We start from the raw sequence: 18,499 nt of genomic DNA on the forward strand, positions 1-18,499 counted from the left end.
TCGCTCTCCATCCTCTGCCTTTGCTTTTTGGCTTCACAAAATGCCTTCCCCCCCAACATCCATTTGTTCCCACCCTCACAGCCTGGCTCACACCCCTCCTCCAGGACGCCTTCCCCGCCCACCCAGAGCAGATACCCTGAAACTCTTTTGGTCCTTAGTATCCCTCCCAACACTTAGAATCGCAGTTCAGGGTCCCCCCAGGGTGGTCTTCTGTCTGTGCATAGACACCTCTGGAGTTTACATCCTCTCCCCAAACTGGAATCGATTTGCAGTCCCATCCTCATGCCTACAAACCTCACAATTCCCCCATTTAGAAGGGGGAGACTGTGATTTCTTATTCAGTGAGAAAATTGAGGCTTGGAGGAGACAGGAAATCTGCCCAAGTCATAGTGGGAAAGTTGCTCAGGTGTTTCAATGCACTATCTCTCAGAACTTCACAAGAGCCCTTCTGAAGAACGTGCTGTTAACCTTTTAGCATCCATGGGGAAACTGAGGCTCAGAGGCACAGCTGCTTGCCCCAGGCCATCTGGCCAGGGCCCCGTGCTTTCTACTACACCCCTCTACCCAAGCCTGATGGCCCAAGCCATCACCTGCCAATCGCTTTAAGCCACAGGAAAGGCCTCCGGGGAGAGATGCCATCCAGAAAGAGCCATGGGGCCAGGACTCCAACCCGGGTCCCCTGACTCCCAGCTAGTGCCGTGGGACCCACTCCGGGTCGCTGGGCTGCCTCCCTTGGGGCAGAGGGGGTGGGGCAGCAGGTGAGGCCGGCAGGCAGCCCTGGAAGGAAGAGGGGGCTGGGGACAAACAGCTGGCAGGTTGTGAACCCAGCTTCTCTGGGTGAGTGACAGTCCGCTTAGGTGGCAAGGGGCAGGGAGTGCCCCGGACCCCCACCCCCAGGTAGTCTGCTGCATCCGTGAGGGGCCGGGAGGGGGAAGACGATGGGGCGACAGACTGGCAGCCGGCAGGAGAGAGACGAAGATGGTGCCAGGGAACAGCGTGGCGGGCCAAGGCGCCCTGGGAGCCGGGAAACAGCTTTGGGGAGAAGCGGGGGGCAGGGAATAGGGGGGTCTATTCTGAAGCTGGGGGAGCAGAAGATAAGGGGCCCGCAGAGAGGGACGGGGGTGGCAGTCGGTCAGGCGCCCGAGGCGGCCCGGGGAGGGGGCGGCCCGTCAGGAACGCGGCGTCGGGTCGTGTGGGCGCCTCCAGGTCAGAAGCCACAATAGCAGCTCGTTAAGAGCGCAGATTAAGGACTTTGTCAATTACCTCTGAAGGCTGCACTGGGCGGATTAAATGCTTTTAAAAGTGCTGCCGATGGAAAGGGGCGACTAAGAAACCTCTCCCGGCACAAATCGCTCCTCTCCCGGGCAGAGGAGGAGGCGGGGGCTGAGGCAGCGCGGGGCGCGCCCGGGAAACGCGGGCGATCGGCCGGGAGCGCGGCAGAGCGCGGAGCCGCTCGTACTCGAGACCGCGGCGCCGGCGGCTGCCGCGGCGGCGGAGACCCCCATTCAGCCCGCGGGCCGCCTGGGCTGGGAGGCGTCGGGCCGGCTCACCGTCCGCGAGCGCCGGGACACAGGTCTACCGACTGTGGCCGAAGCGCCCCCTGAGCCGGCTCGCGGGTCGGGGTCCGGAGGGGGCGGTCCCTGGTGGCTGGAGACTCCGGGACTGGACGCACTGGTCCCGGGGTCCGGACCCAGACCTCGGAGACCGGCAGGGGGGGCACGCCGGCCGGCCCACACCCCAGGCCCAGCCCGGGTCTCAGGGTGAGCCCAGCGCCCTGAGGCGGCCAGGAGGAGCGCGGCGCCGCTCCCCAGACACGCCCGACGGCCCATCCCGGGCGCCCACGGGGCCCGCCCGGCGCCGCGCCCCCCGCGCACGGTGAGTTGGCGCGGGTCCGGCCCGGGAGGAAGTTTGCGAGGAGGCGGCCCCAGGGGCTCTCGGCCTCCTCCGGAGCCGGCGAGGGCCTGGCTGCCCGCGGCTGTTTACTGCCCTCCGGGCTGGGCCCGGGGGTCTGGGCCGGTCTGCCTCCTCTTTATTAGGCTTTGGGGAGGTGGAGTTTATCGCCGTCCGCAGTGTGTGCGTGTGTGTCAGAGGGAGACCGGGGGAGCAATAAAAGGCAAAGAGGGTACGAGACAAAAAAGACACGGAGATTGAGAAGGAGGAAGGGAGGAGGGAGGAGGGAGAGGAGCGCGCAGGGGGAGGCGCGGGAGGCGGGAGCGGGGACGGCGCGCAGCGCGAGCGGCGGGCAGGCGGCTGGCGGCCGGCGGCTCTCGCGCTTCCGCTCCCGCTGTCGCCCGCACACACCCGCGCACACGCCGGCAGGCACACACACTCGCACACCCGCACACGCACGCCCGCTGGCCCGGGCCGCCCCGGCGCTGGGCACCGAGGCGGGAAGCCGGCGAGCAGAACGCGCCCCTCGTCCGAGCCCGCGCCCACGTCGGCGCCTTTGCGCTCCGCAGCTGCGCGCCTCGCCCGGCGTCCCCGCCAGTCCTGCCGGAAGATGGTCAACGACCGGTGGAAGACCGTGGGCGGCGCTTCCCAACTTGAGGACCGGCCGCGCGACAAGCCGCAGGTACGCGCGGCCCGGATCGTGGGGACGTGGGGCGGTGGGCGAGGCAGTGGCCTCTCTGGCCTGCGGGCTGGGCACCCGGGCTGGAGTTTGGGGCGTACCCCCGTTAGGCTCGACAGGCCCGGGTTGGGGCGGGCACCCTCCTCCCCTCCTCCTCCATAGGAGGCTTGAACTTGAGGTTCGGGCTGCGGATGGGGGCGGCACACCTGCAGAAGCCCCTTTGCTCCACAACGGACTCAGGTGCACATCTGCGCAGAGGCAGTAGGGGACCTATGGAGTTTACAGTGTCACCGGCCCTTAAGTGTGAGTCTCCGTTTCCTCACCTCTACAATGGGCATCTGAACCACTAAGTATTCACCCTGAGCCCCCCCTGTGCTAGGCGCCTGGCATGCGCCCCATCACCCCCATCTCGTCTGAATCCTCACACTTTAGCCAGCCTACCACCGACCCCATACAGTAGAGAATCAATAAATATTTGCCTCATGTAAGAACACTGGATATTGCGATTCTCCAGCTTTAAGACAAGGAAAGTAAAACTCAGCGAGGGTTGCTTCTGCCCGAGGCTATGCAGCTCTGCTGGGATTTGAACCTGGATCCTTGGGCTCCAGGTCTGTTCATTCCACCCTTCCTGCTGCCTCTTCAGGGGCAGTGGAGGGTGCCCAGGGCTGTGCCCTGGAAGGGGGTGAGGGCAGAGCTCCAGGGCTGGCCAGAGAGGGGGCTGGAGATGGGAAGCTGAGTGGAGGGGCAGCCCTGAGGCTGCCCCAGGCTGGGCTGCCAAGGGACTGGGGCAGGCAGGCGAGATGAGGAGTCCGCTCGGCAAGGAGAGGAAATAATGGAGCTGCCCGTTTTAAATTTCAAATTTCTCCCAGACAGATGTCATTGGGGAAGGAACAGTTCTTGTTTGCAGTGGCAGGAAGGGGGTGGCAGGGGCGGGCCTTGGCGGCCCCTCACTCCCAGGAGCGGCAGCCTGCGCATTCTGTCTGGAGTGACAATGCCGTGGCATGCCTCCACACTTTGCAAAGCCCTTTCCCAACCGTCTGCACAATCTCACTTTCTGCAGCAGCCTGGGGGCTAGGCAGGGATGCACATGCCCACGTCACAGGGGGATGGTGGCTCAGAGAGGTCGAGGCATGCACCCAAGTCACACAGCATGTTAGCAGGAGAGCAAAGATTCAAAGCCAGGTCTGACCCCAAGCCTCTCCCAATGTCTTCCGGGGCTGGTCTATTCCTCTGTTAAATCAGGTGCACACCCAAGCCAGCCCCAGACAAAAAGTCCTCTCCTGCTGGGATCTGACTTTCTCCCAGCTTAGCAAGAGCAGTCTTACCTCCTCGACTTGTTCAAGCCATCTCCAGCCTGGCCCGCTCTCCCTTCCCGTTAGTTTCCTTACAGGTACTGGTTGCTTGTCATCTTGTCCTTTGCCAGCCTTTGGTCCCACACCAGACTGCCCATTTCCAAACCTTTGCTGTCTCATCTTCCCCCAAACACACACACACACACACACACACACACACACACACACACACACTTAGGAAAACCCTACATATACTTCAAAACCTACTCAGATGCCACCTCCTCCAGGAAGCCCTCCCTGATGCCTGGTGGCTCTGCCTTGAAGTCCCAGCAGCATTTAGCCTGTGCTGCTCAGCTGCCTTTATCTCTCCCTGCCATGTTCCCTAGCCTTGAGTCCCTATTCCATCAGGAGCTCCCTGTAGACATGCACTCCTTCTGGGCCCCCATCCTGGGGTCTCCCCCTGAGTCCAGTCTCCTGTCCTTCCATGCAGCTCAGGTTGGGAGCTGAGGGATATTTGCTGAATTGAACTGCATGAAACCCTGCCAGGAGGAACTGTGGGAGAGGAGCCAGCAAGTGCTGATGTGTCTCAAGGGGAGGTGGCTTCTGGGGGATCTATTTGAAATGTGGCTTTAAGGCCTCCTGGGCAGGCCCCAGCCTTTCCGCTGCTTCCTGGAAAATATATTCCAGATGACACCAGGCCAGAGCCCAGCTGTCTGCCCCTTGGCATTGGAGGCTGCTGAGCGCTTGTGGTCCCAGAGGCCTGGGCCAATATCAAGCACCACTTCCCCACTCCACTCCTTTGGTGATCCAGCATATAGACAGGCTGTCCTATGCCAGCTCCAGGCTTGCCTGAAGATTCAGATATGAGACAAGGCCTTTCCTGTGCCCACTGTTGGAAGAGAGAACCTCACCTGCCCTGGTTCCCTTGGGCCTGGCCTTCTCTCCTCCTTTGCTGCTCCAATAGTTTCATCTTGACTATTGACATGCTGTGTGACTCTGGGTAAGTTACTCCCCCTCTCTGAGTCTGGGCTTTACCATCTTCAAAATGGGAAGAGCAATCCCTGCTTCCTCCTTACTTCACAAGGGCCATTAACGAGGGCCGAGTGAAATACTGGTGTGCTTTGCAAACTGTAAAGCTCGGTGCACCCTTGAGGAGAGTGCTCTTAAAGCAGCCTGTCCCTTTTTACAGGCTGTCAGTGTCCCGATCTCCCCTTTGCCCACCAGAGAAAGCAACTTGACCACCCAGTTCCCTCCAGAAGGGCCTGGCTGAGGTTCTTTAACAGGGCACTTCCTCCAGAAGAGTTGCCAATGCCCCACTCTTGAGTGCCAGCTGGGTTCATTTGCAGATCTCTCCTTTCTTAGTCAAACCACCCTGGGAGGTTGGCGGCAGGAACGATCAACCCATTTGACAGATGAGGAAACTGAGGCTAAGAGAGCCGCAGCCAGGACTTGAACCAGGATCCTCCAGGGTGGCCGATGAGCCTTATTGGGAAGATGCAGGCAGAGACGCTGACTGCCCTTGGCTCAGCCCACTCAGGCACATTATGTAATTCCCAAGGAGAGGGCTCCAGCACCCAGTGCGTGATCCCAGGGCATGCGCAGCACCCACTGCCATTGAAGGGCCTGCATCCAAGTGTTGCTGTTTCAGGGACAGCCTCGGGCCGGCTCTGTCCCAGGCCTGTCTGGCGTCAGCTCCTCATTTGCTGGATGACGTTGGACAAGGTGCCAACTTCGTTAGAACTTCCCTTCTCCCCTTGCAGAACGAAGGGCCTCTCACAGCCTTAGGGCAGGAGATTACGGTGGAATATTTGCCAGGAGTTTGGAGTTGCTCAGATAGAAGGATCTAGAAATAGACATGATTCTCCTAGTCTTGGAGTGTGGGGCAGGAAGTCACCCTGTAACCGTCTCCCCTGTTGCAGGGAAGGGAGGGCTCTTTTCTGAGCAGTCCCTGAGTCAAGCCACTCCACAGGGAGGTCGACCTCTGAACTATCCCAGGCCATGTCTCCTGATATTTTCAAAACTTTGAAAAACATTCCAGAAAGGGGGAAAAAAAAAAATCTCATTGGGAAGTTCTTCTTGATGTCTAACCTAAACCCTGCTGCATTTAATTCACTCGGTGACTATTTATAGAGTCCCTACCTCATCTAGGAGACGTAGCTGTGAACCTGTGCCTCGGGAGCTTAGAGTCTCATGGGAGGAACAAACTCACATCGTGGGATTATTACAAACCACGGTGGGCACTATAAAGAAAACAATACACGCCTCTGTTGTCTTGTCGCTTGGGGTTTGGGTTGAGGTCACTGTGCCTGGCTTGAGAGAGAAGGAGGGAGAAGTAAGTGAAGAACAGGGGCCACAAGTCAAGGACTCCTTCCTTCTCCTTCTATTTCCTGGGCCCCTCCTCTGGCCACGGGCTGCCCCACGGAGTTCACCCGCTAGCCCAGTGGTGTGGCTGTGATGGGGAGGCCAGGAGGCCAGGGGTGGGAGTGCAGAGACCACTTCCCCGGGGAGGTGATGCTTAAGCTGAACAGCATTTGCCAGATCTGTGCTCCAGGGACACCAAGGTGTGTTGGGGGAAATGACAGAAGCCAGGCAGGTGCAGAGAACCACCAGGCGGAGGCTGGAGGAGGGCAGCTATAGCTGAGGCTGGTATGGGGGAGGTGGGGTGGGACCTGCTCCTGGGCCTCCGCAGCCCTGGAGGGGTCTGAGCACGAGTGTCCTGGGCTCTTTGCTATCAGGAGTGTCCCTGGCCGCCGGGTGGGGAATTGGTTGGCGGGGCCGGGAGGAGGCAGGGGGGGCTAATGGGGAGATGGTTGTGGTGATGTAGAACCAGATGACGGGGCTTGGACCAGGGCAGGGCTGGGGGCGTGGGGACAGGGGACCAGGGGATTAGAGGAGGTGGAGTGGACAGAGCCAGGTGCTGGCTGAGCGCGGGGGGTGAGGGAGGGGAGCACAGGGAGGTTTTGGAGGGGGCGGCTGGTGAGGCTGGTGCCATCCCCGGGTGGGAATCGCAGGAGGGCTCAGGTTTGGGGTGGAGCGAGCCTGGTTTGGGGCTCCGTGGGCTGGAAGCCTGGAGCTGTGGGGGATGGGGAGGGTGAGCAAGACCCTCACAAGAAACACCTGGAGACCCTCCCTCATCTGAAACGGACCCGGAGCTGAGTGCCGTCTGGGGAGTGACAGAGCTTAGGGGACTTGGAGCCTCCGGGAGGGGGCAGATGTGAGCAGCTCCCAGACCCTTCTCTTTGTCCCCTAGGACACCTCTGGCCACTCCCCTCAGGGCCTTCCCGGTGGCCTGAGGCTTCAGATGGCCCTCAACATAGGTCACATTAAGAGGCAGGACAGGGCTTCCCTGGTGGTGCAGTGGTTAGGAATCCGCCTGCCAAGGCAGGGGACACGGGTTTGAGCCCTGGTCCGGGAAGATCCCACATGCCGCGGAGCAGCTAAGCCCGTGCGCCACAACTACTGAGCCTGCGCTCCAAAACCCCCGCGAGCCACAACTACTGAGCACACGTGCCTAGAGCTCGTGCTCCACAACAAGAGAAGCCACCGCAATGAGAAGCCCGCGCGCAGCAACGAAGACCCAAGACAGCCAAAATTAAATAAATAAAATAAATGAATTTATTAAAAAAAAAAAAGAAAAGAAAGAGACGGGACAGGGCACTCTCCCTCAGGGCTCATAGAACAAGCCAACGAGCCCTCTTCCCAAGTCTTTGGGACCCCAAAGTTTTGAGCAGAACATCCAGCTCCTCATTTTAAGGGGTCTCTGGGATCCCCCTTCTGCCAGGGTCAGGGGATCAGAGTCCAGCCCAGGTCAGGAGTCATTTGCCTGGCCGTGGGAGCAGATGTGGGCTCCTGGGGAGAGGCAAGGAAGACTCCCCCAGGGGCTCTAGGCTGGGCAGGGGCTGGGCTGCCTGCCCCCTGCATGATCCATGAGCCCATGTGCAGCTCTGAGTCCCTGCTGGGTTTTCCCCCCTTGGTTTCCCCCCTTGGTTTTCCCAGTCCAAAGCCGCACAGTGTGTTTCTGCCACGATGAACAGCCATGCTGCCAGTGGCTGGGGTGTGCCTAGGAGATGGGGGGCTGGGAGCAGCCTTGCCTGGCCTCCCCCAGTGGGGAGACTTCCTTCTTCCCACTTTGGTACAAGGAGTGTAGTCTCAGCCTACCCAAGGGGCCACGACCCCGCTTCCTTAAAAAACAAGGAAGACGGGGTGCGGGCTGGGTGGAGCACGGTGGCCGTGAGCCCCTTCCTCCAGAGCTCTCCTGGCCTCCGCCAGACCCCATGGCCACCTCTGGAGGCTGGGAACTCAGAGGAGGCAGCTGGGACGGATGCCACCCCTCAACCGAGGCAGCTGTGGGGCTTCCTGCCCCCCACCTCCCCTGGCACGAGCCCATCTTGTCCTCCCCTTGGCTGGGACTTCCCGGTCAGCCTTGGACCGTGGGCCAGCACTGGGGGTCACACAGGGGACAAAGCCACATCTCTCCAGCCGGGAGCTCACACAGGTGTTTAGTGCCAGCAGTGGGTCTCAGACCCTGGTTCCTCTGAGGCTCACCGCCTGGGATACCTTCCCGATCTCCAGGCACCTTGCCCCTGAGAGGCGGGGGCCCTGTGTGCATCCTCCCGCCTCCCGCAGATCCCAGGGGTGTGGGCATCCAGTCTGCCCCAGCCAAGGGCTGATGAGTGAGCGCCAGACCCCCGCACGCTCCGCTGGGCTGCTCACGCCTGAAGCCCCCCTTATCATCTCGGGCAGATTTCTTTGCAAGGCACGTAAGCAGCAGCCTATAAAAGCGAACAGCACTCATGTTAAAGGTCATCTTTGAGTGGCCTGTTGCTCATCTCCAGGCTCGTCGTCCCCCTGCCCCTCAGGGGACACCTTGTAGCCTTCTCCAGCCCCTCCCCTCCCTTGTGCCCTCTGTCTTCCCGCCAGGGACCAAGGGCCTGGGGTGGAAGTGGATGCCGAGAGGGCTGGGATCCTGGGACACAGGAGGGACGAGGCCGGCCACTCTGCCTCGCCAGCTGGGGACCTTTACGCTCTTCAGTGGAGGACGTCGCTCAGAGCGGCTCGGGGCAAGGTGTCTCCCAGCGGACTCCGGGAGGGGCCTGACAGGGACTTACTTGCTGACACAGGGTTTGTCACACAGGGTCACACAGGTCTGTCACACAGGGTTTGTCCCAGTCACACTTCTGGCAGAGGCAGGAATGGGGTCAGATGGCTCAGCAAGGAGTCTCGGCACCGATGGGCGATTCCAGAGTCACCCGGGCCTGGGTTCAAATGCTGGCTCTGCCGCTTGCCTCCCATGTGACCTTGGGCAAGGGTCCTCTCTCTCTGAGTTTCAGTTTTCCCATCTGCAAAATGAATCCATCCACAGCACGGGGGTGTTGGAGGTTTCAGTGGCAGGAGCACAGTTCGCTCTCAAGGATTAGCGGTGATAAGGCAGTGCCTGCCCGTGTGGAACGTGTTGACCCGCAGTGACAGGGATGGGGCAGCCTGGAGGTGGCCTTCATTCTCTGCCAGGCCATCCCAGGTGGGCACAGGGCTCCGCGTGGAGGTTATGGCCTCTGCCCTGCCAAGCACCGTAGGTCCCAGGGCCTTTGCCTCCTCCCCAAGCCAGCAGGGTCACGGAGAAATGACCTAGTCCATCTGCCTGTCCCTCCATCAGCCCAACAACCAGCCGCTCTGTGCCTTTTGTGGGGTGGAGGGGCTCATGGTCTAGGGCAGGTTTCCTGGACCTGGGCATTGTGGGCCCCCAAGTCCCAGATTTCCTTGTATCCACAGCTTTCATCAAATCCCCAAATTCCCAAGGGGATCCGTGCCCCCAAAGAGGGTAAGAATCATAGTCTACGGGACATGCGTTCCCTCAGGGCAGGGCTGGGGTGATTTTCCCTCATTGTCCCCCAGTCAGGGACTGGCTTGGAGCCTGGCTCATGGGGACCCTGAGGAATATTGAACGGGTGTTTGAGTGAATGAATGAAGTCAAAGGTGATGACTGTATTGGTAAATGCCACCGTGGGGGGAGGGAGGGCTGTGGGAACACCGAGGGAGAGCCCCACCCACACCTGGAGAAGGGCTGAGGAAACAGTCCTGGAAGAGGTGACATCCAGCTGAGCCCTGAAGGAAGAGATCCAGTTCAGGCCAGTGGAAGAGAAGCAGAGGCGACGGATGTCTCGGGCTGGGGGAGCGGCCTGTGCGGAGCTGACGACACCTTAGGGTCTGGCTGGAGTAAATCACGTAGGTGTGGGGAGCCCAGGATGGATGTGCCCCCGGGGCCTGGGCAGGGGTGGAGAGGGGAAGGGTGGAGTGTTGAATCCCATCCCTGCAGCGACAGGCTAAGGAATCCTCTCGCTCGTGTTGCCAACAACACAGACCCCTTTCCTCATCCTCCTCTGGTGCCAAGTAGGAGATTCAGGACTTACTTGTAGAATTTGAATTTATGGAAAAGAAGCTGTTTGCTGTACCATATTTTCTCATAGTAAAACGCGGGATGTAAGAGGCTATTTTATATATCACCAAGAAAGAAAGGAAGGTTGTCAATTACAATTGTAAGATTCCCCCCAAACGTCGGAGATGTTAAAATGTGAGGGGAAAAAAACAAAACAGGGAAGGTACATCCTAGCATCAGTGACACAGAAATAGCACTTTGGGTGGAAAATAAAAAACCCAACACCTCCAGATGCCCTGTGCACATTGATCATGAGATAATAAAAGCCGCTAATATTTATTGCATAAACACAGCATGACAGGCACGGCTCCAAGTGCTTTAATATACTAACCCATTTAAAGATGTGTCTCGGATTCAGAAAGTTGAAAATGTGGGGAAATTCAGTGGTAGGAGATGCCTGGCCCTGGGGAGGAGGCAGGAGGCTGAGGGTCCAGTCTGAGCTCTGTTTCTAATCTGCTGTGTGACTGCAAGCCCCTGGCCCTCTCTGGGCCTCAGTCTCCCCGTGTGTCCAATGCTCAGTGATCGCTTTGCAAGCTCCCTTTGGGCCATGCGTGATTCGGTCCAGCGAGTCTGGATTTGCTGTACATCATGGTGCCTACTTTAATCACAAGCTGCACTGGGTTGCAGCTTGCTTTGTACTTAGTCCCTACTGGGTCTGGCGGGTGGAGGGGGTGCTTTGTGATGAGGTGGAGGGAGGAGGAGGAAGGAGAGGAAAGGGGGAGGGGAGATGCTCAGGTGGCCACCCTCTGCCTGGGGACTCGTGGCAGCCTTGTGCGCCTGCAACGGCCTCAGGAATTGGGATGTGGGTGCTCTGGGTTGAAAGGGACCTTCAGTGACGGGCGCCCGTGACCCCAAGGCACTCATTCCGCTGAGACAGCGCAATGATTTGTAGCATCGCTGCTGTCACCGTTACAGCTCTCTTCCTGAGTCTGCACGGCGGATACCTGCATATGGGGTGGGCATGTCATTATTGCCCCCATTTTCCAGATGAGGACAACAAGGCTCAGGGGGGTGAAGTCCCTCACCCAAGGTCACCCCGCAGGACATGACAGCTTGGGGACCTGAGTCCAGCCCGTCTGGCTGCAAAGTGGGAGTCTCCACCTCCCACCCTTACTAGACCCAGGAGGGCTCCACATGGGGAGATGTGCCTACCCCAGGCAGGCCACATGGGCCAGGGCAGAGGCAGCGAGGGAAGGGTGCCACTCTCTCCATCTGTCTCCCCGGCTCTGCCTCTGTTTCTCTTGTCATCCTCTCCATCTTTGTCTCTCTACAACTTTCGCTCTCTCCATCTTGCTACCTTTGGTGTGTTCCTGTCTCTGTCTCCCCTCTGGGACTCTGTTTCTCATCTCTGTGTGACTCCCTTCCCCCATCCCCAAGAAGGGGACCCTCTGAGCCTCGTCCAGGCCTCACAAAGGCCAGAGGCCCCATCCTAGGGCTGCCTGGGCCCTCCTCACCAGGCAGAGCTGGAGGCCCTGGTCTGCCCCTGATGCTGCCCCCCCTCTCTCCCGTCTGTCCCTCTGTCTCTGTGTCCATGTGCCCCACAGCGGCCGAGCTGCACTTACGCGCTGTGCACCGTGCTGCTGTCCCTGGCCGTGCTGCTGGCCGTGGCCGTCACCGGCGCTGTGCTCTTCCTGAACCACGCCCACGCGCCGGGCACGGCACCCCCGCCCCTCGTCAGCACCGGGCCAGCCGGTGCCAACAGCGCCCTGGTCACCGTGGACAGGGCCGACGCCTCGCGCCTCAACATCCTCATCGACCCGCGCTGCCCTGACCTCGCCGACGGCTTCGCCCGCCTGGAGGGCGCCCAGGCCTCTGTGCTGCGGGCGCTGAGCCAGCGCCAGCCTGAGCCGTGGCTGGCGGGGCAACAGGAGCGGGAACTGCTGGACACCTTGGCTGACCAGCTCCCCCGGCTGCTGGCCCGGGCCTCGGAGCTGCAGGCGGAGTGCGTGGGGCTGCGGAAGGGGCACAGCATGCTGGGCCAGGGGCTCAGCACCCTGCAGAGCGAGCAGGGCCGCTTCATCCAGGTAAGGGTGGGCTCTGCGCCTCGGGGTCTGGGCAGGGGTGGTGGGAGTCAGGGGCACGCCGGCCCCGCTGGGTGTCTGAGGCCCGCGGCATCACTCAATCCCCAAGTGCCCCGGGGCCAGGGGCTGTGGCCATTCCCGTCTACGGACTAGCAAATGAGGCTCAGGCAGGTGAGAGTCTCATCCAAGGCCACACAGCTGGTGTGGCCAGGATTCAAACCTTTACCTGAATGCCTTCCTGGTGACCTGAGTATTTGTGTAGCATCCATGGCATCCAACAGTCGAGTCAAATCTAAGGACCTAAGTCACGGGGGGCATGGGGTACAGGGCTGGAGGGGCTTCCCAGGCGCTCCAGAGCAGGTGAGACACCGGCAAGGCAGGACATGGCCTCCGTCAGGCTAATGGAGGTTCAAGGTCATGTGGCTCGTCAGTGGCAAGCCCTCCCCCCAGTTGTGCCACGTGGCCAGAGAGAGCTGCACCCCCTCCCCAGATCCCCCCGTTCACTGCCATTTGATGCCCACAGCTTTCCAGGGAAGGAAGGACCAGTTGAGGAGCTCAACCAGACCCGCAGACTGTCCTCACCACCTCCATCCCACCCCCGCGCCCACCCCCTCCCAGAGCCGAGCCAGGTCCCAGCAAGCACCAGGTAGATCTGGGTGAAGGGTTTCCAGCACTGACCACGCCTTGTGCACCAGCAAGAACTTCCCCCTTCATAGGATCGGAGATTCAGGATCATCTCATTGGCCCTCTGCCATTTTCCAGAAGAGAAAACTGAGGCCCAGAGTGGGACAGTGATTTGTCCAGACTCAGGCCTGGCATCTGGCCTCTGGAGCACTGCCCAGCCTCCAGCCCTGTACCCCATGCCCCCCGTGACTTAGGTCCTTAGGGACTGGGAGGTGAGCCCAACCACTGCCATTGGTCCCAGCCCCTTCCAGACACCCGAGATGACCAGGCATTCGGTCACCCAACAGCTCAAGAGCAGTGGGCCTTTTCCCTCCCTCTGAAGGCTGCAGCTGGAGAAATTACAGTCTTCCTCATCCTGTCTGGGTGACTGATGGGAAGGCGGCTTCCCCATCCTTGGGTGGGGTGTTCAGCTGCCCTCCTGCTGTCCCCCCCTCCATCTGCAGCATCCTCGCCCTCATCAGCAGGGCTCGGGGAGACCTCCAGACGTTTGGGGGGCTCTGGGTGCCCCACCGCACTCTCCACATGGCTCAGCCCCTGGTCAGCCAGGCCCGCCCGCAAACGCTCACCCTTAGGGCAGGGGTGGAGGATTGTGGGGCGGGGCCCGGGGTCTCCCACCCGCCCACCCGTGCGGAGGCCTAGAGCTGTTCCTGTGAGACTAACAGCTCTTCTGGGACCCAGCAGTGCCTTGGCTTACCTGATATATTTACTTCTCACAAGAGTGTTTAATTTGACTCATTTCCCACAGACTCCAGGTGTTTTCAGAGACCATGTGTCTTGCAGAGTTAGGTCACCATAGCTCCTATTTCCCCTTCTACAAGCTGCCCAGACCCTTAGCTGATCAGCCCAGACCCAGGTTTTTCAAAGCAATGCCCAGAGTCTCCAGAGCTGCTTGTTAAAAGATACGTCCCTAGACCTCACCCCCAAACCCCGCCAGGGTCCCAGTAGTTCAACAAGCACCCACCCGGGTGACACATGCGCACGGATGTCGGAGGCCCGCTGGCCCGGGAGCGGAAGAGCTGAGAGGTTCTCTCCTCACGATTGGAGTCAGCACAGTAAAGGCTCCACCAAGTACCAGCTGTGGGACCTTGGGCATGTCAGGTGCCCTCCCTGGGCTGGGCCTCCTCACCTGTAACACAGGGATAGCACAGTCCATATCTGATAGGATGCTGGAGCTCGTGGCTGTACAGGGCTCGGCTGGCGTATGGCACGTGAGAGGGGCTGTCTGCACATCAGCAGCTCTTTTATTATGATGGTGGAAATTGTTTGTAAACTGAAGTTTCAGCCCATGGGGGACCGCCACTGAAAATCTTTTTTTGGGTCCACACCGGGTGTTAATAAGCACTGTGCAGCACAATAGCCCTAGGAGGTGGGGATCATTACCCCATTCTACGGGGTGACAGACTGAGGCTCGGCTTTGTTTAAACTCAAACAACTGAGAAGTGCTGGAAGCAGCAACTCCGATTTCACTGCCTCTAAAAGCTGCCAATTCCTCTTTAATGCATCTGTGCGGCTCAGCGAGCAGGGACTGACTTTCCCCATTAATTCCGGGCATGTTTATATGTACATTTTCAACTTTAATCATTTGCTGGTTTAAACTGAGGTCTTCCTTGCCCGTTAGCAAGAGCCAGCCGTGCCTGAGTTTCTCGAGCATGTCTGCATTGTCACAGAAGGATGGGCAGTACTGATTTGACTTAACCAATGCTCCCGGTGATCTTTGCTGCCCACACCCTGCAGGGTAGCCCCCTGCCCCTGCTCCCTGGGGCAGCCTGCATCCCTCTGTAGGGCTCCCCCAACAGGGCCTGTCTACTGGACCCTGCAGTAGAGCCCAGGGAGAAACCCACCACCCTGCCCCGATGCTCCCTCCGCCCCTCTCAGAGCCTCTCCCCAAGGCCTCAGCCCCACTGAATCATCTGCTCAGTCGAGGAGAAACTGACAGGGCAACTAAAAGCTTTGCAGGGCCTCTGCTTCCAGACAAGCCGAGAATCATATTTTGTAAACTGCCGGCGCTGTATATTTCTGCTTTCCTTCTTTGAACGAGCTATTATTATCTGGCAGGTGACGGATTCAGTGTGTAAAGACCCAGCCTGCTTCCACGCCCGCTGGCTGCAGCCTGCCCGTGACCCTGTCTCCCCTCCTCAGGGTCCCATAGCGTTCCTTTCCTGCCAGGCAGCCCGGGGGACCTCTCCTTCTGGGCCTCAGTTTCCCCATTTGTAACAAGCGTATGACGCCTCAAGCCCTCCCTCCTGGCAACACTGTGGGGGGCAGGTGAAGGGGTGGACACCAGAGGGACCTGGAAAGTCAAAGCCATGGGGCATGGGTGGGAGTGCAGTCCCCAGGGCCCCACCTGTCCAGTGCAGACCCATCACCCCTGCCTTCACAGCCTCGCTGGGGGGTCAGAAGAGACGTTGGGTGAAGGTGTTTTGTAACCTGGAAGGTGCCTTGCAGTGAGGTGGGAACCCAGGTACTGAGTACTGAGTGCCTGCTGTGGGCCCCACGCTGTGCTAGGTACTCCCCACGTTGTCACCGGTCCCCATAGCACTTGGGCCAGGGAGGCCAGGTTAGCCCCGTTTTGAGGCTTGGTTAATCACTCACCCGTAGCTGTGTAACTGGCCAGTGCGTGAGTTGGGGTTTTGAGCATCAGGGCCTCCTTTAGTCAGCTCACTTGGGCTGAAGCCGCAGAAATGGATGAAGCACAGGGCCTGGGGGCAGCGGGGGCACAGGTGTCTGCTAAAGCCACTCTGTCTCCTCCCACCTGAGCCCCTGCCCTCTGAGCACTGGGGCTGAGACAGCCTCGGATGGGGGCCAGAGTAGGGCAGGGGCTGCCATCCCACCAGGACCCCACCTCCACCTTTGGGATGGCTGTGTGCCCACCAGAGCCCCTGCCACCCTGGCACTCCACCCACCCCGGTGCTCCACCCTTCCAGAGCCCCACCCACCCAGGGCTCCACCCACCCCTGTGCTCTGCAGCTTCTCTCCGAGAGCCAAGGCCACATGGCTCACCTAGTGAACTCTGTCAGTGACGTCCTGGACGCCTTGCAGAGGGACCGAGGGCTGGGCCGGCCCCACGTCAAGGCTGACCTTCAGAGGGCGCCTGCCAGGGGATCACGGCCCCGGGGCTGCGCCAACGGTGAGTGGGGTGGGGCTGCCTTCCTTGGGTGACCTGGGTACCCAGGCTCGTCCCCACCTGCCCCAGTAACAAGGAAACACTGCTGCTGTTTGCTGAGGACTTCCTGCTGCTGGGCAGCACTGAGCGCCCTACCTACACCCTCCTGTTGACCCCTCTCCCAGCCTGATGAGGCGGAGCTCATTGTACCCATTTTCCAGATGAGGAAAGTGAGGCTCAGAGAGGGTGCTCACTCACCAGATTCACCCAGGGAGAGGCAGGACCACGGTCAGACCCCAAGGCCAGTGCTCTAGAGCCCACTTGACATTGCTGGATGGACAGACAAGTCAGAGAGACCCGGGGACGGTGCGGGGGGCTGTGGCGGGGGGACACGGGTGCCAGGCCCAGTGCCCTGACGGCCTTCCCTGTCTCAGGCTCTCGGCCACGCGACTGTCTGGACGTCCTCCTGAGTGGACAGCAGGAGGACGGTGTTTACTCTGTCTTCCCCACACACGACCCTGCCGGCTTCCAGGTCTACTGTGACATGCACACTGACGGTGGGGGCTGGACGGTGAGTCTCCGGGGCTGTGTGGCCAGCTTGGCCAGGCCCCACTTCCTTTGGGCCCTGCAGATGGTCAGGGCAGACCCTGGGGTGACCCAGGAGGCTGTGCACATGAACCTAGGGTGCTCTGAGAGGCTTCTCACCCAGCCTTCCACCCTTGGCCTGAGCAGAGACCCTGGTGGTCTCCCGGCAAGGAGCCATCATGATTTCCTTGCACCTTCTGGTTCCTGCCTGGGAGGGAAGTGGGAGCAATGGAATGGCAGGGATGAGACAGCCGTAGGTGGCCCTGAGACCTCCCCAGTGCCAGGAGAAAGGGGTGGAGGTGGTGGGGCAGAGGCCCTGGCTTGAAGACCTAGGCGTCTCCAGATCTGCCAGCTGGGAAGCCCCTTCTAGAGCAGGGTCCACCCACTGGTCTCCCACGGTCTCTGTCGCAATTGTTCAACTCTGCCTTCGCGGGGCGGGGAACGTAGCCACAAAGCAAAAATGCCTGGGGGCTGCATGGTGGCATGCAAGGGTGAGGGCAACATCGTTAACCATCCAAGCAGGAGGCGAGACGGGGAGGCCGGAGCGAGGCGGGTGGGCGGGGGCAAGCAGATGCTCTCGGGGGGCGGGGCCTGCTGTTAGGAGCTGGTGGGAGAGCCGCTGAGAATCCCCCAAGGACCCCGAGACAGACACACCTCTAAACTTCTCTTCGAGCTCCAGAGGAGAGAGTTTAAGTGTACTGGATTCACATTCTGGGCCTAAAAGCGCTTTTGTTTTCCTAACTCGGAACATCTGAGGTATGGCCTTTGTGTCTGGGAACCCCTTGGCGGGCAGAACAGCTCCAATGCACCAGTCAGAGCCCAGAAATCAGAGTTAAGGGTTAGGACAGGCTAAATGAAACACCAAGACGCCGGCCTGGGCCATGCATCTTCCACTCCAGTGGACTTGAAGCCAGTCTCCTGGGAAGTCAGTCAGGACTGGGGCAGGGAGGCGGGTAATTCCTCGGGCCCGGGCTTCGGGGCCGATTAGAGGGGAGTCGATGAGGTGCACCGGCCTGCTCAGCCCTCCCTCTCAGACATCTGGATCAGCTGGCCTGGAAGAAAGGCCATTCTCAGCTGAGAAGCGCTTGCGAGGCCGATAGACGTTAATATCCGTTTGGGATTCCGTCAAAAGCAATCTCGTCCCAGATACCTCTGGGCGTCTGTCGGGCTTACCTCCCTGCCACACGGAATCACTCGGAAACCCAATTGCTTGGGAGGGAGCTGGCCGCCGCCTTTCTGGACCCCGATACCATCCATCCTCATTAGGCTCCATGTCCAAACTGCCGGGCCTCAAGTGCCAACACCGGTGGACAGGATGCCTGGGGCCGGACACGTCAACCGGAGCCTGCTTCCCAGAGAGCTGGCCGGGCCTGGGAGAGGATGTGGCTCAGCATCCCTGCCCCCTGAGGGACACTTTACAGTTTATATACCATGGCCCTGCCTGGCACTGTGCCAGCCCTCCTCCAACTCCTGGAGGCCAGCCGGGCAGCCTCAGAGAGGGCAAGAGATTTGTTCAAGGCCACCCAGCAAATATGCAGCCCAGCCTCACGCAAGTCCGTGGAACTGACTGTCACATGGTGTCACTTGTCAATTCATGGACTCAACCACAGGGCGCCAGCCACAGGCCAGAAGATTCCGCAGCAAGCTGCCGGCCGGGGAGCTGGGCGAATCAGCTGACTTGTGTGAGGGCTGTGGAGCCCCTCACGCCACCTGGGGCTACCAGAGAGGCTTTTGCACTGGGAGTTTGGAGCTCTGGGGGGTGAGGCAAGAACGGTGTTCCAGGCAAAGGGAACACGTGCGGGGTCAGCAGGA

The 18,499-nt window shown here is 60.2% G+C and overlaps 1 protein-coding gene across 1 annotated transcript in view; it reads left to right on the top strand.

The window, feature by feature from the left end:
- The first annotated feature begins 2,228 nt into the window (after positions 1 to 2,228).
- FIBCD1 (fibrinogen C domain containing 1) overlaps positions 2,229 to 18,499 on the top strand; it is a 31,244-nt gene continuing 14,973 nt past the window's right edge. The window contains exons 1-4 of the mRNA XM_007453127.1: positions 2,229 to 2,572; positions 11,839 to 12,318; positions 15,967 to 16,126; positions 16,537 to 16,673. Coding sequence (XP_007453189.1) covers positions 2,501 to 2,572; positions 11,839 to 12,318; positions 15,967 to 16,126; positions 16,537 to 16,673 — 849 coding nt within the window. The 5' untranslated portion in view covers positions 2,229 to 2,500. The remainder of the gene's footprint in view (positions 2,573 to 11,838; positions 12,319 to 15,966; positions 16,127 to 16,536; positions 16,674 to 18,499) is intronic.

Source organism: Lipotes vexillifer, unplaced genomic scaffold (assembly GCF_000442215.2).
Source record: "Lipotes vexillifer unplaced genomic scaffold, Lipotes_vexillifer_v1.1 scaffold149, whole genome shotgun sequence".
In the NCBI taxonomy this organism is placed as follows: domain Eukaryota; kingdom Metazoa; phylum Chordata; class Mammalia; order Artiodactyla; family Lipotidae; genus Lipotes; species Lipotes vexillifer.